This window comes from Schistocerca nitens, chromosome 2 (assembly GCF_023898315.1).
Source record: "Schistocerca nitens isolate TAMUIC-IGC-003100 chromosome 2, iqSchNite1.1, whole genome shotgun sequence".
In the NCBI taxonomy this organism is placed as follows: domain Eukaryota; kingdom Metazoa; phylum Arthropoda; class Insecta; order Orthoptera; family Acrididae; genus Schistocerca; species Schistocerca nitens.
Genome location: NC_064615.1, coordinates 84,366,395 through 84,387,680, shown reverse-complemented (window position 1 = coordinate 84,387,680; position 21,286 = coordinate 84,366,395). Strand labels below are relative to the sequence as shown.

Genomic DNA, 21,286 nt, shown 5'->3' with positions numbered 1-21,286 from the left:
TAATGAAAACTAAAGCAGGATGAGGATATAGTCCTTCCTTTAAAGAATGCTCCTATGCAAAACAAAAAACGTAAATGAAGCATTTGAAAATGTTCACTCACCTACAATGGTGTATTTAAGGCCACGGAGTTACAAAATTTGGGGACTGACTATGAAGATGGTTCGAACAATGCACATATTGTATGTAATTAACATTACTATAGAAAAATGGGAGACATTTCATGCAATAAACAGAGTTTTCCTCGTTGTCATTTATCAATTGGTGAATTTTGACTATAGTAAATCTGTATTTCCAATGTCTTTTTGTGTGATTCCTGAACATCACAATTACAGATCATTTGCATTCCTTTGATCTATGACACTTTCTCTGTTTCCTTCACTTCTGTTTTCACAGAAACCTGCTTGTTTGCCAAGTGTGAAGTTTCATTCTCTTCAAGAGTAAAGAAATATATAAATATAACTTAATAACCTTGTATGCAGCTACTGAAATTTCTTTCTTTGAGGTCAGCTGAATAAGTGGTCTAAGCCTTGGATGAGACAATACTCATATTGTCTGCTGGCACCACCACACAGCAACTGTAGCCAAAACAGGCTTGTTTCCACTTGCCACCAGTTTTCTGATAGGGAGAGTGTCCAAATTTTCCCTTCTTGGGACAACAGTTCACCTCATGCTTAGAGAAGCCAAAGGGCACAAGTTTGCAATAAATGAACACCATACACTACAACAAGTCCCAAGATTCCCTCACCATCTAAAGAGACAGCACCTCCACCAGTCCAATTTGCAGTAGAAGGCAAGTCAATCATCAGGGAGACACAAGCAAGCATCCCACAATTAACTTCTCTACCTTACCTCACTGACCACACACAAAAATTGTCAATGCTGCCCCTACAGACCAACTGAAGGAGGGGAATTATCTTTTATTTCCTCCTGATGTTATGATATTATCAGCTGAAAACTTGGTAAACACCTGAAGATAGCACCTCCGCCAAGTACTTATAGTGCTTCAAAGCTGCATCACCAGAGGCGTGCCTCAGGCTGTATGCCAGGATTCATGTGGACTCACATCATCCTTTTCCAACTGGATGTTATCAGAGCTACTTACTTATCATCATGTCAATATTGTGAACCATTTGTGAACCTTGTTTGGAACTAGTTTGTATACAGACTCTGAATTCAGTTACTTTCTTGCTGATGGATTTATACATTGGACTACATACCAAATGGACAAGTATATTGTTTTTGTTTGTGACAATATGATTTGCAGAATATAGACAAATGGTGAAGATTGAAGTTCTGAGGAAAAATATATCTTCTCATCATATCCTACAACCGAGTGTCCTGTTGGTCTAATTGTAGTACAGACAACCCCTCTATTATTTATAACTGAGGTTTGAAAGTCATAATGCTACCCATCATTACTCCAACATACTTCACAGTTGGTCAGCCCTGAAGTCATTCACCTCATCACGGCTCATTTAAAGCTTATCACACCTCCACCATCTTAAGATGGAATAGGCTGACTTGTGCTCTATTTAAATTTGGCTTAAAATGATTAAATCACAGAACGTACTGAGTATTTATAGAGGCCACAAGAGACCTTACGGTGAGGCAGTTATTTTATCTCTGTGTGTTGTGATCTGGTCTTTAGACACTACTATCTGCTCCACATGTATGAGTCAGAATCACAAAACAAGTTATTTTATGTGTGCGACATTCAAAGAACACACAGCACTGAAATCAGTCCTGAATTCCTAATTAAAATAGAGATAATTTTTTCTGCATATTCTTTGAAAGGGTAAAATTTTACGGTAATGAAAAACCACTGGAAGAACTGTCAAGGGTAGTAAACGTTTGCTATCAAAACATGCGGATGAAAATACTATGTAACATCTGGTGACTATGCATAAAAGAGCCAGCAGAACCCCACAGCACCAGATGTGTATTACAGTTTATATTACACTTTACAAATGGAGATGTGCACGTTTTCATGAACGATCAGTAGCCACTTGCTAACAATAATGACAGAACAATCTAGTGGTTTTTCCTCTAATGTTTATAGAGCGTGCATTTTATTTTTACTATTACAGTCTCCTTGTGGACTGAATGCAATCAGCAACATCATAATTTTGCCTTAACAGTGATAGTATTGCTCTGGAAAAAAAAAAAATCTCACTTGGCCAATGTACAGTCTACAGTGTAGTACTGTCATCTTGAGTAGCCCCCAAATATCCCAATGTATGGTAGATATGAACGCCTTTGAACACTTCTGGGGAATTAAGGATTTACACATTTTATCAGTCCATACCCTCACCATAAACACATTTCATTTGTACAGAAGATAACATTCATTCCCACCCCTCCATCCCCCACCCCTCCCCATCCACACACACTTTCCTTTGCTACTACATGGTATTTTTTAAAAGTATGGATTTTGAATATGAAACATTCTGTAAAAGTGTCTATTAATGTAGGCCAATGAAACAATTATTAATTAAAACTCACAGGATATTTTAGAGGTGCACATCCATTAGTCTCTTCTGGATGGTAAAACCATTTGACACGTACTACCATGTTAGTACCCCAAGCTTCCCACATTGATTCTATGCGACCAATGTATGGACGATCAGGTCTTCCAGTTGACAGAAAAACTGCACAGTCACCAACCTATAACAAAATTTTATTATACTTATAACGGTTTCATATTTATTTCAACTATTTTATATTCTACCCTGACATACTGTTATGTAAGTTTCTGTTCAGGTAAAGGAAAATAACAATTCACTTTGCAGTGACAAATTTACAAGGCAAATCTACAAGCAATAAAAGCTTATCCATTCTGTTCTGTTAACAGTATCATTAACAGCAAATGACAACTAGTAATTTTTGTTTTGACAATACATTCTTCAAACACAGAAATCTGACATTTCTTTTCTGTGTTCATTACCTAAATGCTTCTCATCTGTTTGAATAAAGTTATGGGCCTTCTTTCTTGAATGACACAAAGTTCCACCAAAAATGTGTAATTACAGATAATACAGTTTATTCATGTCAAACCTCTGGCCATTATTTACAGTGGAACTATTTTTAAGTGGCCTTACAGGTGCACATCACAAATACACATCATATGATTTTCAAAATGTCCTGACAATGACCACATGTAACCAACCACATTTTTGTTCCTCAACTTGCAAGCAGTAGCATTAGTAAAAATCTCACAAAATCCTTAAAATTGCACTTTTGGCAAAGAATCACTGAACAGAACCATATGTAAACACACTCATAAAAAACTGGCATCACATAACATACACAAATAAATTATTTAACTTTTATATGCATTATAAATAATGTGCAGATAGTCCACAATGATGTTGTGGAATAAATAAATGTGATTACTATTTGGCATATGAGGATTCCGAGTTTTTACAGCATATACATCACTGCAGTGTAAGGTGATAAATGTTTTTTGCTTCATTGGATAACTTTACTTAATGTACAAAACCCAACACTCCTTACACCATTTTCACTTTTTGACAACAGTCAGCATCCAAATGTGCCTTTACTGGTCAATGTCTGTTCTTTCTAATGAGATCTACGAGTACTGTCTATTACCTTTATACTTCTCTTGATGGGTGTATATTATTGTTGTATACAAGAAATTATACTTTTATCTTTACTTAAGATAGTCAGTTCTCTATGACTAAAATCGTGACCCACTGTGAGATGGTACAGCTGTTAAAGCATTCAACTTGCATTTGGGAGAAACAGGCCCATCATGGCAACCAGATTTGGGTTATTGCAGTTTCCCTTCATCAGTACTATGATTCTTTCCCTATCCTTGTCTTATCTACAACTGTACTTCATCTCTGATGACTCCATTGCTGACACAACAATGAACTCTTACTTTTCTTTCATTGTAAAAAATACTATTAATTTTCCTACACTACCTATGACTGACAAGAACAGCAGTAAAAATCACGATTAACTTTTTTAATGTAACTGCGGACACTTCTCCCTCAGAAGGATATTTTGAATATCCACCAGGATATTTCGTCCATTTTGCATTCATTATTGTACAGTGCAGCTTCTCTGTTGCTATGTGGAATGCCTTTAGTAAATACTGCAGCATTGTAACAAGTTTCTCATCTATAATTTTGAGAATAGTTGTTCAAGCAGAGTTTTGAATGGCTACAGCACTTCTTGCCAACAATTATGTGCAACCATATTTGACGAGCTGATGAGAACACAACCAATTGTCAGGAGAGACTCACCCTGATACTCTCTTTGCCCCGCTGGATAGCTTTGTAGAACTCTTTACGTCCTCGTCCCTTAGCTCCAGGTCGCTTGAAACCTCTTCCTGACCAACCCCATAACTGTCTAGCTGGTAGGAATGCTGCCATTTTGCTTCGACTCTCGACTGATGGCTGTCTGTCACGACACTTCTTAGGCTTCACAATCTCTTTCTCCTTCTGTAAACATTACACAACAAAGTTCTTAAATCAGTAAAATTACCCACATATTAAAACAGCAGTGAAAGGCCATGTTTTATTTTCATACACAACATCCATTACCATCACCACATCATAGTTTATTTTCCTCCATTACCATGAACACATGAAACCCATTCTGGTATGGACAAAATATTGTTTTATTGTGTGTTGGGAGGAAGAGAGGAGGAGGAGCCTCACACACACACACACACACACACACACACACACACACACACACACACACTACCATTTTAAGGGAAGTGATGGCACTGATGGTTCTACACAAGAGCAGTCACACTAAAATGGACAGCATTTTCATGGTTACTTACACAGTCTATAATAGTGTGAACATTACACAAAATACAATAGACATGACAAGAAGTAAAGACCATCTTTAATGTTTTGTTGATGATCTACATCTACATTGATACTCTGCAAGCCACCATGCCGTGCACGGCAGAAGGTACCCTGTACTAGTACTAGTCATTTCCTTTCCTGTTCCACTCAAATAGAGCAAGGGAAAAACGACTGTCTTTATGCGTCTGTGTAAGCCACAATTTCCCGTATCTTATCTTCTACATCTACATCTACATACATACTCTGCAATCCGCTATACGGTGCGTGGCGGAGGGTACCTCGTACCACAACTAGCGTCTTCTCTCCCTGTTCCACTCCCAAACAAAAATGGCTCTGAGCACTATGCGACTTAACATCTATGGTCATCAGTCCCCTAGAACTTAGAACTACTTAAACCTAACTAACCTAAGTACATCACACAACACCCAGTCATCACGAGGCAGAAAATCCCTGACCCCGCTGGGAATTGAACCCGGGCGCGGGAAGCGAGAACGCTACCGCACGACCACGAGCTGCGGACCCACTCCCAAACAGAACAAAGGAAAAATGACTGCCTATATGCCTTTGTATGAGCCCTAATCTCTCTTATCTTTGCGGTCTTTCCATGAAATGTAAGTTGGCGGCAGTAAAATTGTACTGCAGTCAGCCTCAAATGCTGGTTCTCTAAATTTCCTCAGTAGCGATTCACGAAAAGAACGCCTCCTTTCCTCTAGAGACTCCCACCCGAGTTCCTGAAGCATTTCCGTAACACTCGCGTGATGATCAAATCTACCAGTAACAAATCTAGCAGCCCGCCTCTGAATTGCTTCTATGTCCTCCCTCAATCCGACCTGATAGGGATCCCAAACACTCTAGCAGTACTCAAGAGTAGGTCGTATTACTGTTTTATTAGCGGTCTCCTTTACAGATGAACCACATCTTCCCAAAATTCTACCAAAGACGACTATCTGCCTTCCCCACAACTGCCATTACATACTTGTCCCACTTCATATCGCTCTGCAATGTTACACCCAAATATTTAATCGACGTGACTGTGTCAAGCGCTACACTACTAATGGAGTATTCAAACATTACAGGATTCTTTTTCCTATTCATCTGCATTAATTTACATTTATCTATATTTAGAGTTAGCTGCCATTCTGTACACCAATCACAAATCGTGTCCAAGTCATCTTGTATCCTCCTACAGTCACTGAACAACGACACCTTCCCATACACCACAGCATCATCAGCAAACAGCCGCACATTGCTATCCACCCTATCCAAAAGATCATTTATGTAGATAGAAAACAACAGTGGACCTACCACACTTCCCTGGGGCACTCCAGATGATACCCTCACCTCCGATGAACACTCACCATCGAGGACAACGTACTGGGTTCTATTACTTAAGAAGTCTTCGAGCCACTCACATACTTGGGAACCAATCCCATAAGCTCGTACCTTAGTTAGGAGTCTGCAGTGGGGCACCGAGTCAAACGCTTTCCGGAAGTCAAGGAATATGGCATCCGTCTGATACCCTTCATCCATAGTTTGCAAGATATCGTGTGAAAAATGGGCGAGTTGCATTTCGCAGGAGCGATGCTTTCTTAAGCAGTGCTGATGCATGGACAGCAAATTCTCTGTCTCAAGGAAATTCATTATATTCGAACTGAGAATATGTTCGAGAATCCTGCAACAAACCGATGTTAAGGATATTGATCTGTAATTTTGAGGATCCGTCCTTCTACCCTTCTTATATACAGGCATCACCTGCACTTTTTTCCAGTATGGTCTTTATGAGCAATGTATGTTGGTGGCAGTAGAATCATTTGGCAGACAGCTTCAAATGCTGGTTCTCTAAATTTTTCATAGTGTTTCTAGAAAAGAACATCTCCTCCCCTCGAGGGATTTCCATTTGAGTTCCCGAAGCACCTCCGTAACACTTACATGTTTTTCGAACCTACTGTTAATGAATCTAACAGCCCACCTCTGATCTGCTTCGATGTCTTTCTTCAATCCGACCTTTTACAGATCCCAAACACCCAAACAGAACTCAAGAATACATTCCACCAGTGCCCTATATGCAGTCTCCTTTACAGGTGAACCACTCTTCCCTCAAATTTTCCCAATAAACCCAAGCTGACCATTCGCCTTCCCTACCACAGTTCTCACACTGTCATTCCATTTCATATCCTTTCGCATTGTTATACCCAGATATTTAAAAGACTTCACTGTGTCAAGCAGGACACTAGTTATATTGTATCCAAACCTTACAGATTTGTTCCTCCTACTCATCTGAAGTGACACAGAGGGAGAAGCCATACACAGGATGAACCTTTTTCAAATAGTCATTGCCTCCCATTAGGTAAGATGTGTGATTCGTCACTGTGGGGAAAGGGAAAGAGCACTAGAATAGAAAACCACTCAGACAAAATAAAAAAGAGGAGTAATATCACATGAAAGTTTAAAAATGTTCCACATCTGGTTCATAACTACTTAAAATGTAGGTTAATATAATAGAGGGAAACATTCCATGTGGGAAAAATATATCCAAAAACAAAGATGATGTGACTTACCAAACGAAAGCGCTGGCAGGTCGATAGACACACAAACATACACACAAAATTCAAGCTTTTGCAACAAACTGTTGCCTCATCAGGAAAGAGGGAAGGAGAGGGGAAAAAAAAAAAGGATGTGGGTTTTAAGGGAGAGGGTAAGGAGTCATTCCAATCCCGGGAGCAGAAAGACTTACCTTAGGGGGAAAAAAGGACGAGTATACACTCGCGCACGCACACACACACACACACACATATCCATCCACACATATACAGACACAAGCAGACATATTTATAAATATCTATTAAGTGTAGGTGCAACTTTTCACCTTCTGGCTTCTTTCTCAACCCCCCTCCTTTTCCATGTTAAAACTCAAAACTGAGTTCACTAGAGATTGAGTATTAGCCTATCTGCACAATCATTCAAGCAGGACTCCAGTAATGCATTGTAAAAGGAACAATGCAAGTATTCAATTGGATCAACAGAGGCTCTGGAATACCAACACCAAGGTGACCAACATAAGTTTCAGATAATCTTTTCTGACAAGTATCTCTTGTTACTAAATAGTGAATTTGGCTGTGACTGGTGATGGTACTGGATCCCAGTCTGACAACATGAGTGATGGCAGGCCTGATTGCTTGAAAATGGGTCTATGGCCCTGAAAATGTTAGCAAGAAGTAAAGAAAGCAAATACAATAAAAACAGTAGTTGCCAACCATTTTTTCCTAAGCCGTCTCTGATACCACAACATTTCTGATTATCTAGTACAATACTATGACTTGCACAATCAATGGATTTTATGTGACTTATTGAACACTAATCAGCAACATTTTTTCATGGAAATTTTGTGTAGTCTGCTTCATGAATTGAAAATGGCTTGTTCTTTTGAAATCTACATTAAGACTGATTAAATACCTTATTTTTGAGAGAGAGGTGTTGTGGTCCTCTAACACAATCTTTTCAGTACCTTCAGAGAGGAAGGAATTAGGGAGACTGATCAGTAATTATTAATATCTGTCATACGACCTTTCTTCTAAAGGGGCCTGGTAATAGCATTTTCAGTCCATCTGGAAACACACACTGTGATGTAACTGAATACACTGTACATATATGTGAAGATGAGGATTTTACTAATTTACTTGAAATATTATCAGTTTTGCGAGAGTTTTTGCTTTTGAGAAAATTAATTACATTCTTAATGTCTTGGGCAGATCATGGTCTAGTTGTGATACTCCTCTATATATGTGACAGTTTTTCTTACATGTATTCTATTACCTGTCCATGCCACACATTGGCTAGTGCACTGCTATCATTTATTACTTGGCTGCTTTCTTTTATAACAAATTCCTAATACTCCTTAACAGATTTCCCAGTTTCTCTTCTAACTGTTATCCATATGGATTTAATTTAAATATCTGAATTATTATTTTCAGACATTATACAGAGGCTTTTTAAACTGTTAATTATTTTCCTACAACACACTATTTCTTGTAATATGAAATCAGACCTACTTAATTTTCTTTTTGTGTGTGTGTGTGGGGGGGGGGGGGGGGCTGTTAAATTTCAGAATGACGTGCCACATGATACAGATTCCTCCAGTCAGCTTCCTTCACAGCTCCCATGAAACATTTTGTTACCATGTACTGATTACCCTCAATGTTTTCCATTACACCACTTTATTGAAATCAGGTAAATTATTTTGCTAGTTATGCATCATGGTGAGAGAGGCATTTCACCAGCAAATTGAAACCATTAAACTTTCTGGCAAAATTAAAATTGTGCTGGACCAGGACTCAAACCTGCCACTTTCGCCTTAATGCTGACAAGTGCTCTACTTGCTGAACTATCCAAGCACAACTCAAAACCATTCCTCATAGCTCTTCTCCTACTTTCCAAACTTTATTGAAGTTCTCCTACAAATATGCTGTTTTATAACTTGGAGACTTTAGATCAAACTTTTCCCTTCACATTTCTCACATTTTGAATTAATAAATTGTGAGACTTAAAGAAAATCTTGGAAAATGACACTGTGGCTGTCAGTTAAGCAGAAAGAATCAATAATTCACTGCATATTTAAATTATTTTCTTTCAGTTTAGAGTCAAGAATCCAATGCACCTGCCCCACTATAATAAGATGTAATTCCAGAAATTACCTTTGTCTTTGTAGCAGGCTGAGCAAGGTCTTCATCTACCTCACTTGTACTGCCACTGATGCTGTCACCAGTGGTACTGCCACTGCTTGTTCCAACACCACTTGCACATGCATCACCAGATGTAGCAACATCTGTTTCTTGACATTTATCTGGATACTGGCCATCAGGTACATGCACAATCCCATCAGCAGGTGACGCCTGAGATGCACCATCTGTACTGGTGTGACCTATAAGTGCAGAAACGAAAATGTTAAGCTACGGGTATAAATGCATTTAACCTTTCAGTACACAAACATGTCTGATGACTACCACAATCTTTTAAAAAGTAATCAAAATATGAAGTCTGTAGTGTAACTACATAGCTATGTTCTCTTAAAATTACTCTGTAGCAGAGTGTGTGAAACTGAAGAACAATTACTCCAGTTTCTGCTCTTTGTTTAAAGATATGGAAACTTGGGATAATCACTGCACTGTGATACCCTGAACCAAGAGAATGTGTTGTTATTGTCTATGGCATGTTATTTGGCAACACTATTCTATCCCACACTCAGCTTTAGATGAGTCGCAGCCCTTCTTCATCCTCAAATTGTTTTAATTACCATTTTAATGACAACTTAAAAACTGCATACTAGTGAAATATGTTTTTGTAAATAGTCACAAGATACATATACGAATAGGTCTTTTATTCTTTTGAAATGAGTACACTGTCACACTACTACTTATTAACGTAAATTAATTTTAGCTTTCTGCTTTCAGTTTTCCTCTCAATACATTTTATATGTATTGGGATTACTTTCACCTTCACACAAACAGTGGCCGAATACAGTTACGATATACACTAAGTGATCAAAAGTATCTGGACACCACCAAAAACATACGTTTTTCATATTAAGTGCATTGTGCTGCCACCTGCTGCCAGGTACTACGTATCAGCAACCTCAGTAGTCATTAGACACAGAGAGAGGGAAGAATGGGGCGCTCCGCAGAACTCACGGACTTCGAATGTGGTCAGGTGATTGGGCGTCATACGTCATTGGGTGTCATACGTCTGTACACGAGATTTCCACACTCCAAAACATCCCTAGGTCCACTGTTTCCAATGTGATAGTGAAACGGAAACTTGAAAGGACACATATAGCACAAAAGCATACAAGCTGACCTTGTCTGTTGACTAACAGAGACTGCTGACAGTTGAATGTGTAAGAGGCAGACATCTATCCAGCCCATAACACAAGAATTCCAAACTGCATCAGGATCCACTGCAAGTACTATGACAGTTAGGCAGGAGGTGAGGAAACATAGATTTCATGGTCTAGGGGCTACTCATAAGCCACACATAACACTGGTAAATGCCAAATGATGCTTCACTCTGTGTAAGGAGCATAAACATTGGATGATTGAACAGTGGAAAAACATTGTGTGGAGTGACGAATCGCAACACACAATGTGGCGATCCAATGGCAGGGTGTGGGTAAGGCGAATGCCCGGTGAACGTCATCTGCCAGCGTATGTAGTGCCAGCAGTAAAGTTTGGAGGCAGTGGTGTTATGGTGTGGTCGTATTTTTCATGGAAGGGGCTTGCACCCCTTGTTGTTTTGCATGGCACTATCAGAACACATGCCTACATTAATGTTTAAGCACCTTCTTGCTTCCACTGTTGAAGAGCAATTTGGGGATGACGATAGCACCTTTCAACATGATCAAGCACCTGTTCATAATGTATGGCCTGTGGCGGGGTTGTTACATGACAATAACATCCCTGTAATGGACTGACCTACACAGAGTCCTGACCTGAATCCTACAGAACACTTTTGGGATGTTTTGGAAAGCCAACTACATGCCAGGCCTCACCAACTGACATTGATACCTCTCCTCAATGCAGCACTCTGAAGAATCGGCCTGCCATTCCCCATGAAACCTTCCAGTACCTGATTGAACATATGCCTACGAGAGAGGAAGCTGTCATCAAGGCTAACGGTGGGCCAACACCACATTGAATTCCAGCATTACCAATGGAGGGTGCCACAAACTTTTAAGTCATTTTCAGTCAGATGCCCGGATACTTTTGATTACATAGTGTATGTATTTGTTTATGAACAATTCAAAGTAAACAAAACATATGAGAAACAAGTGTCTCCTACCAATGGCCAGTTCTGCTTGGCTCCTCTGCATTAAAACACACAGGACTCTGCACCACAGAGAAACTCTTGAGTACAGATTTGGAACAACAGAAAAAGTTAGGTAAAAGGTATTGGCGGTGGTTATGTGATTAGACACTTCAGAGTTACTGGCTTTCTTGCACAATCTTTGTAATACAAATGCAACTGTTTGACATCCAGGAAATTTACATTCTTAAGAAAATATGATTTAATTACAATTATTTTTTTAAAACAGGTTTTAAGTAATACAATGAACAGTTAAATGTGAATGTACATTATTACACAAGCAGTCAAAGAAATTTAAATATCTTTGAGAAATAATTACACCTGACAGTTCAGAAAATGCAGCTGTAGAAAGTAGGTGTTCTAAACTAGAAGGTGCTTTTCATCTGCGCAAAGACTTATACAAAAGCAAAAGCTTGTCATTCTAACACCGCAATTAGACTGTCTGCTTTGTATGCATTAGAATGTTTAAACATGATGAAGAAAGGACCACTACGTAAACTTGAAATAAAAGACCAGAAAATTTTGAGAAAATCCTTGGCCATATCAAAGAAAACGCAGAATTCCGCAGAAGACATAACTGTGAATTATACGAACATACAGAAGATATTGTTACCAGCATGAGGACATGGAGAATGATGTTTTTGGTCATTGCATGCATTCATCAATTTCAAAAACAAAATCTTATTCAAAATGGGCAAGGCAAGTTAAAAAGGATTTACAGGAAGCTGTAATTTCATTTGATGACATTCAGGATCGAGAAGTTTTCGGAGAAAAAGTCAAAATTACCAAAATCCTTATTTTGTTTAATACGCCAGTTGCACGTCCTGCCTGCAAATGGTCAAAACAGAGAAAAGAAGCACAGTCAGCCAAAACGAAAATATACTGGCAAAAGAGGAAAAAACAATCTGGGAAGAGGTAAAAATCTTCGTGGTCCATAGCAGACCGAAACAACAGCAAAAAAAAGTACAGCCCATGCATGCATTTATGTTCGTATAACGCAATTACACATACAGCAAAATGCTGTATGTGGAAGACAATCTCACAAAATCAGAAACCAACAACTATTGCGACTATTTTATAACAAATTTTAGGCTTATGGGAAAAAACATTACTTCATACTTGAAGACACAAATGTATTTGGCAGACAAACAATGTGTTTTAAATACTTATTTTCAGTCTGCAATAACAAACATATATTTATTTAATGTAAGCATTTTCCGCTAAGAATAAGCCTGAATTCATTTAACTTCTTCAGAAAATTATTAGTGCACCAGTAAATCATGTTTTGTTTCCCAGCATCCAGCATGTTGCCATGCTTATAATTAAAATATATGAGATCACCTGGTAACGAATCTGTGCTGAAACTGGTCATTTTTGCTTTATAACAATACAGAGGAGGCACTGAGTGACGGACATACATGGACATTAAGTATACCAATCTATTCTTAATGTTGGAGTATGATCTAAATGTACTCAGCTTTCAAGTACTAGTATAGTATTTTAAATGGATTGCTTGGGATTACACTATTACTAAACTGAACTTTCACTCTTACATTACTGAAAAGATGCCAGATTTCATTTATCTTTATACTGATAGGTCAAAACATTCCCAAGGGGGATGTACTAGATGCAGACAATGGAGAAAAGAACAACAATTGATCATAAAATCTGTTGCTTTATTATAGCAGATGTAGATTTCAACTATTACGTAGTCATCTTCAATGCGCATAACAGGTGACATTAGTTCAAAGTGTCATGTAATAAACAATATTGGTTACTGTTGTGTTCTCCACAGTTACCTATATAGTTTATTACGTGACACTTTGGATTAACGTCATCTAGTCTCATATGAACCCCCCCCCCCCCGGGCCCCCCTCCCCCCCCCCCTCTCTCTCTCTCTCTCTCTCACAAACACACACACACACACACACACACACACACACACACACACACACACACGAGAGAGAGAGAATTATGAAAATAACTGGCAAACAATATTTCATCATACAGTTTATGCATATTCCAGGCAGTTGCTCTACACATCTTGTATTTTTGATGTATGTGTTGAAATCAAAACCATTTGCTAAAAATTATCCATATCAGTTGAATTATTGGTGAAGGTGTCAATTTCCTTGCCTGATTTTGAAGTGGAATCACTGCCAGAGTCCCTTCTATGTCGGTGTCTTCTCCGTCTATGTCGGCGGTGATGTCTCTTATGTCGACAATGTTCTTCACAGCAATGATGCTTCCTCCGCTTCTTCTTCAGTGCAACTCCTTCTGCCATAAGAACACCAGCACTGCATGATAATAAGCGCTTCAATTTATCACGGCGTCTTTTCTTCAGCCTACGGCGTTCCCTCAGACTGCTATTGTCCCCAACATCAAGTAATGTGGACCCAGATGATTGTTGAGCAGAGGTTGTTTCATCTGTAGTAGTTCGACCATCACGACGCTGTGATGCAGTTTCTGACTGCTCCTGTATGAAAGTTATTAACAAAAAGTTCAATGAAAAAGTGTTAATAACTGTTAGTCAAATAACATGAAATGCTTAATGTGTATTATGTAGCAATTAGTTATCACTGACTCACTCTTGTAACAAAATTAAATATCTAAGGAAGGGATGGATAAGGTTTTCCACAAATTACTGAAACAACAAAAGTGCAGTTAATACCAAACACAACAGATATCTATAAAGAATTTCAAAAAGGTTTTGAAAATGGACATCACCATCTGCTTGACAATCTGGGTCTAGACTGCTTAAAATGCTGAAAAAGATTGGCCTTACTACTCATTACTACAATTTCTTACCTTTGTTTCTGAAAGGGGAATAAATTTAATTATGTCAAATGCAGGAAGAACTACACGTATTCTTCTAGGAATAACTGCACTTACAACTCAAAAGATAAAATTATCTGTAATAAATCTACTTTTCTAATCTTGTTTTATAAACTTTAAACAGTTATTAAGGCAGATGAGAACCCACTTTTCTTCCAAAGGAAAGGAAGAAACAAAAGTTTAAAATAATGGTGAAAATCACATGGGTTGCGGGTGTTAGACAGATACGGGTTTTTCGGGGGAGGGGAATTGATTGGGGGGGGGGGGGGGGGGGCGAGCAGAGCTGATACAAAATTAGACATTATATTCCTTGGTTATCAATTTGAACTGAATGGCATTACCTGAAACAAAATGTATATTGCAGCAGAAAACCAAACTTCCTGGCACTAAGTTTGCTCAGTACAACATACTATTGGACATTGTTAATTGCCACACTACTGGGCATTATTAATTGCTTTTGGGGTTGAAGCCACTACTTATCCTTCAATTAGAACTTCAGTTGTCTGCAATAAGGATGTGTGGACCATGTTTTCACTCTCACATTAATGAACAATCTCTGGTGGCACTTGGATTGAGCCCAAAACCTTTATTTTGAAGTTTAAAGATACCTACTTCTCAACCATGTAAGCAAACATAACTTACAAGAAGCAATAATACTTTAATAATTATGGAGTTAACACCCAGAAAGAGATACGTAACACTCTTATAAGTCTTCATCTGTCGTAACAAGAAAAGGATGTATAGTTTTGTAGTACATGAATTCCTTTGCTTTTATCTAGCCAGCTGAAAGATATTCATAACCCTTATTGCAGTTTTGTTGACTTCTTTCATGTAGACAACTGATGATCAAAGGAACAATAACATTGCTGATTCCCAAAACATTAAAGTGTTTTGCCAAATCATTCAACATATTTGCTTCTGACAAAGTGCTGGTTAACTAGTATCACAAAGTGGGTGGCTTGAGGAAACATTACCTGAAGAACTCTATGCTAATAACTATAAATCAGCACACTGATTGTTCTGTTAATGTGTACTGTTCTTTTTTAATCCTCCCCAAGTATGTGTCTTAGATTTTCATTATAAAGTTTTTAAACAATTCCTTACAAATTTGTATCTCAAAATCTATCAGTGGCAAAAACAATGTGCACAGAAGGTTACAACTACATTAACAAAATGAACATAATCACTACTTCCATAAAAGCAGAAAACAGACCAATCAGAAAACAACTGAAGATGAGGCTTAAGCAATATTTCACAAATACAACATGTTTAAATGTATATCATTCTTTTAAAGCAGGTATGTACAAATATAAGAAGAAAGATATACCTGCAACTGTGCTGTTGACCTACTCTCAGTGTCCACAGGAGAGGAGCACTTTCCTTTAGCAGTTTCAGTAACACTGCTAGACAGATCAGGTTTTGGTGTGACTGTAGTCACCGTATTTGTACCAGTAACACCTGTTGCATCATTACTTATTCGGCGGTCTTTTGAATGGCTCTCACAGCTTGTTCCAGAATTACGTCGACGTCTTTTTCCTAAGCTCAGAAGAGGATTTGGATCATACTCTGTAACATTCAAAATCACTTGTTTAAGTGCACTTGATTGTGTGAGCACATTTCAGAACAGGTTAAATAGCACAATTTCAGCTTGACTTTAAGAACTGAATTTGTACAAATCAAATAAGTCATTGTGATATTACATCCCAGAATTTTATTTATAAAAACAGTTCATCCTCACAAAGTTCTGTCATTCTACAAAGGTACAGTAAGATGAACAGTCATTACATGAAAGACTTTACTCAATATGGAAGGGAATTAAATACAAGCAGCAGATGGATCACAGATAGACAGACAGATATATAGATAGATAGATTATAGATTCAGTTTACGTTCCATAGACCCAAAAATGAGATGATTCTCGTGGGTGTGGAATATGTCACAAGGAATAACACAAAACATTTGAATACAAATCTTACTACCCCGATCATTTGTCAGGAGATTGTCAAAATAGGTGAATGAATTATGGTAAACTGGAATACCTAATCTTGACTGTTGTGACCAAGTGCTGTCATAACTGAAATCTAACAGACATTTTAACTTAAGCTGGTCTAACAATCCCTGTTAAGATACTCATCTATAGAGTAGGAGGAGTTGCCTATCAAAAAGTCTAAACCATGCTTTATCTGAAACCAAGTTTCTAATGGTTGCTGGCAATGTATTGAAAATGTGTGTTCCTGATTACCGGTCACTTTTTGAACCAAGACAAGTGATTTTATGTCTTTATGTATATTGGTCTTATTCCTAGTATTGAGCTAGTGGTTGGAAATAGAGATATATTACTTGCAACGAATTTCATTAAGGAATAAATATACTGAGAAGCAGTGGTTAGAACACAAATTCCTTGAACAGGTTTCTACACGATGTTCTTCAACTTACACCACAAATGATTCCTATTACAGGCCTTTGTCACGCTAAAAACTTTTGCTCTGTTTGACAAGTTACCCTAACATATGATCCTGTGTGACACTCAAATGAAAGTAAGCAAAGTATGCAAGTTTTTTTCTTTATTTTTTTTTATATGTATGTTTGCTACATCTGGCATCTTCTCACTGCAAATATAGACTTGTTTATGCACTTCAGCAATTTTATGGTATGCCCTTGCCAACTGAATTTATTACTGAGCTGTAAACCAGAAATTTAACACTGCCAACCTCTTGATCTTCATGTCTTTATATGTCATACACATGCTGGAAGGAAATCTCTTACAGGTTCTGAACTGCATGTAGTGGGTCTTTTCAAAGTTTAATGACAGCGAAAATTTGATAAGCAGTTATTTCTAAATCTGTACTTGGTTTGCTACTTACTACAATGTTTAATATAAACGGATAGTTAAAAAACTACTCACCAAGTGGTGGCAAAGGAACACACACACACACACACACACACACACACACACACACACACACACACACACACACACACACACACAAAGGATTTAACTTTTACAAGCTATCAGAACCAGTGGTTCCTTCTTCTGGGAGAAGAGTTGAAGGGGAAAGAACAGGGGTGAAGGAAAAGGACTGGAGAGGTTTAGGGAAAGGGGTACAGTTCAGGAAAGTCATCCAGATCCCCATTTCAGGAAAGACTTACCAGACAGGAAGAGAAGGAAAGACTCAGTCTTTCCTTCTTATCTCACTGGTAACACTCACCTGGCCCGGGGTTCTAGGTGACTTTGCTGAACTGTACCCCTTTCTCTAAACGTATCTAGTCCATTTCCTTCACCCCTGTTCTTTCCCCTTCAACTCTTCTGCCAGAAGGGGCCACTGGCTCTGACAGCTTGTAAAAGTTAAATCCTTTTGTGTGTGTTTTCCCCTGCTGCTGCTTGGTGAGTAGATTTCTTATCTATCTGTTTACATTATATTATCAATAACTGATTATTTTCTTTGTTATTGCAATGTTTGTATCATCTGCTAACAAAACAAAGTTAGCATCTGGCAATGTAACAGATGAGAGGTCATTAAGGTACACAAGAAAAAGCAATGTTCCCTCGAAGGAACCTTGAGGAACACCACAAATAATTAATTCCCCATCAGATTGAGACTGATATGCTTACTGCACAGGTATTTCACAAAGACAACCTTTGTTTCCTATTAGTTAGATACAACTCAAACCATTTCGTAGCATTGCTGATGACTCCATAATATTCTAATTTACTTAAGAGAATGCTGTGGTTCAAACAGTCAAAGGCTTTTGTCAGGTAACAGAAAATGCCACTAGCCTCTAATTTATTATCTAATGAATTAAGTTCATTCTCCCTGCTAATGTAACTGGTGTTCTCTATATCACAACCCTTTCAAAACCCAAACTGTAACTTGGACAATACATTATTTGCAGTCGGATGCTTAAGGAAATGCTTGAACACAACCTTCTCAAACCTGTTTGAAAACGCAAGCAAAAGTGAAATTGGTCAATAGTTTGATGGTATCTCTTTGTCCCCCTTCTTGTTAAAAGGCTTAACTACAGCATATTTTAGTCATTCTGGAAATGTTCCACTGTTAAGAGATCAATTACACAAATAACTTAAGATAGAACTCAACTCACAGGAGCACCCTTTGATTAACTTTGTTGATATGTTATTGTACCCACTAGAATAGATAGATTTTAAGGATTTTATGATGGATGCTACTTATTCAGGAGACATAAGTGTCACTTCTATTTTACGGAAGTTATTTTAAAGACTAGTCTCAGATACTCCACTGCACGGTTCACCAAATCTGATAACCCCAAGCTGTCAGTAACAGAAAAAAAGTACTGAAACAATGGAAAACCCAGGATGGAATGTAAAGATATTATGAAATTGTATATCTGTTGTCTATTTTTGAAGCAGGCCTTACTGGCCGAAAGCTTTATTTGTGACAGTCTTTTTCTTGTGCTTATCTGTGACTCGGCATGTCTGCTATATGATGAGTAGAAATACGTACTTGTTTAAAAGATTTGCAACACTACATGCACTTGTCACCAGTGTCTCATCTATTTGTAGAGCTATCTGTTCCTCTTCCTCTTTGGTCCCCCCTGACTGTCTTCATTATATCCCATACTGTTTTTATTTTGTTGCATATATAAGCACATCTCACTCAAAAGTGAGATACTGCAGGCACAGTTATTTAGTAGTCAAATACCAGATCTCTGATTAATGATGTGCAAAAATAGATTGATCCCACAAGCATGTGTAATGGAATACACTATCACACTATTCAAATGTATTTTTGACAGTTTCTGATATTGTTAGTGAGACAGCTGCCAGGTGGCAGGATGATATGTATTCTTCATTAGCATTATGTTAGTGCACAAGTTCATAGTATTTTTCTGTAAGTTTGATAAACACAACAGATACACATAACAGACCTTAGTTCATCAATAATATTTTGTCCTTTACTATTTACAACAGTCTGCCAGCTGGGGTATCTTTTTGGTTCCACAACTGTAGAAATCACATGGTTTTGAGGTGAAGATCTCATCAAGCCACGTTTGGAGTGCATTTTCATCCAGAGAGGAAGTTCCTTGACAGTTGTTCAATATAGAGCGGAGAAGATGAAAATCTGAGGGCACAAGATTGAGTGAATGAGATGGGTGTGGAATAACCTCCCAACCCAATTACTGTATAGCGTTTTTTGTCATTCTATCAGAATGCCGGTGGGCATTATTTTGGAGTAGCATCACTTCATGCAGTCTGCCTGGTCAATGTTCATGGATTGTGTCTGTAAGACATCTCAGGTGTTGACAGAAATGTCAGCTGTGATGGTTACACTTCACCGAAGCAATTCGTAGTACATCACATCATTGCTGTTCCACCGTATGCCTAACCTCAGTATATGTGGATGTGTGCAGGTCTTTGTACGGGAGTTGCTGCTTTGTTTGGGCTTAGCCACTCTTATCTGTCCTTATGGTAGCATAAAAACACCATTTCTCATCGACTGTAATGATACAAGATAGAAATGGCCAATGTTGTTCAGGAGGCAATCAATGACGAGCAAGCGGAGGTGCACATATGGCCTCCTGCTGGTTTTTGCGATTTTGGCTTACAGCATGCAGTAGACCTGCTGTGTACTCCTTCCACCTTTCAGTTTTCCGTTCTTTGCTGAAGATTGGTTATGCATCCATCTACACACCCGATTTTTGAAACTTTCCCATTGAATGTTGATCACACTTCATCACATTTGCCAGTTATCGAGTACACTGACCTGGATCATTGTGAATCAATGTGTTTAAATCACCTTCAATGAACCCTAAAGGTCTTCCTGAATGTGGAGAGCCACTAAGGTCAAAATGATTCTCCTTAAACGAGAAAACCATTTTCTTGCCATACACTGTCCAATGGCATTATCCCCATACATAGCGCAACTGTTTCTAGCTGCCGCAGCCGCTGTAACCCTCCAACTGAACTTAAACAGAAGAATATGCTGGAAATGTTTGGATTTCTCTATTTGGCACTCCATTTTCTAGTGTCCACAGTTGCACTTACTACCTACAAATCACAAATTGGCAATATGTAAACTTAAATAGCAACAGCCAACTACAAATCATAAATGACAATAGATAAGTAAACCCATACCAACAGGAATACCAACAATGCAAAACAAAAATGCTACGAACTTATGCGCCAAACTAATACAGTGACAAACTTTTCTTCTGTTTAGCACATATTCAAATTTCTTAGGAACATTTTTGTGCTTGTATGCATGCAAACTATTTCGAAAACTGTACATAGCTACTGACAAACCCCTGCGAGTTCTGGTGGAAACTGAAAAAGTAAGAGTTTTTAAAGTTATCTAAAGAATGTTGAGTATGAGTTACTGAAGACGCCGGCTGTGAAAGCCTACACGCTATGAAATGTTGAGTGTGCATTCATCTGATTGGAAAAAAAGTAAACATCATTTTTCCTCCAAGAGTATTAAGAGATCATGCTTTACAAATAATGTAATTCTGTTAATGTAGTTCCATTAACTTTAACTGCATTTTTATGAGCAATAATAGAGGATATAGTCACACCAACAAATATGCACAGTTCTCTGTATTCATTCTATTGTTCAGTAGTTTTGAGCAGTTTATTAGTTAAGCATTTGTAGAGTGGACAAGTGGACATGATGAAGCACTCTCATATGTGTGACATGTTACACAGCTGAGGCTGTAAGGCAGAAGAAAGAAGTTGGTCATGAGGGGTTAATAAAAATCCAAGTGTCACAATCTGGTG

At 38.1% G+C, this 21,286-nt stretch overlaps 1 protein-coding gene across 1 annotated transcript in view; it reads right to left on the bottom strand.

The window, feature by feature from the left end:
* The window catches only part of LOC126235760 (serine-rich adhesin for platelets), a 196,917-nt gene that overhangs the window by 5,065 nt on the left and 170,566 nt on the right, over positions 1-21,286 (bottom strand). Inside the window, exons 17-21 of the mRNA XM_049944556.1 lie at positions 15,863-16,101; positions 13,837-14,176; positions 9,537-9,763; positions 4,270-4,467; positions 2,504-2,665 (exon numbers count right to left, since the gene is read on the bottom strand). Coding sequence (XP_049800513.1) covers positions 2,504-2,665; positions 4,270-4,467; positions 9,537-9,763; positions 13,837-14,176; positions 15,863-16,101 — 1,166 coding nt within the window. The remainder of the gene's footprint in view (positions 1-2,503; positions 2,666-4,269; positions 4,468-9,536; positions 9,764-13,836; positions 14,177-15,862; positions 16,102-21,286) is intronic.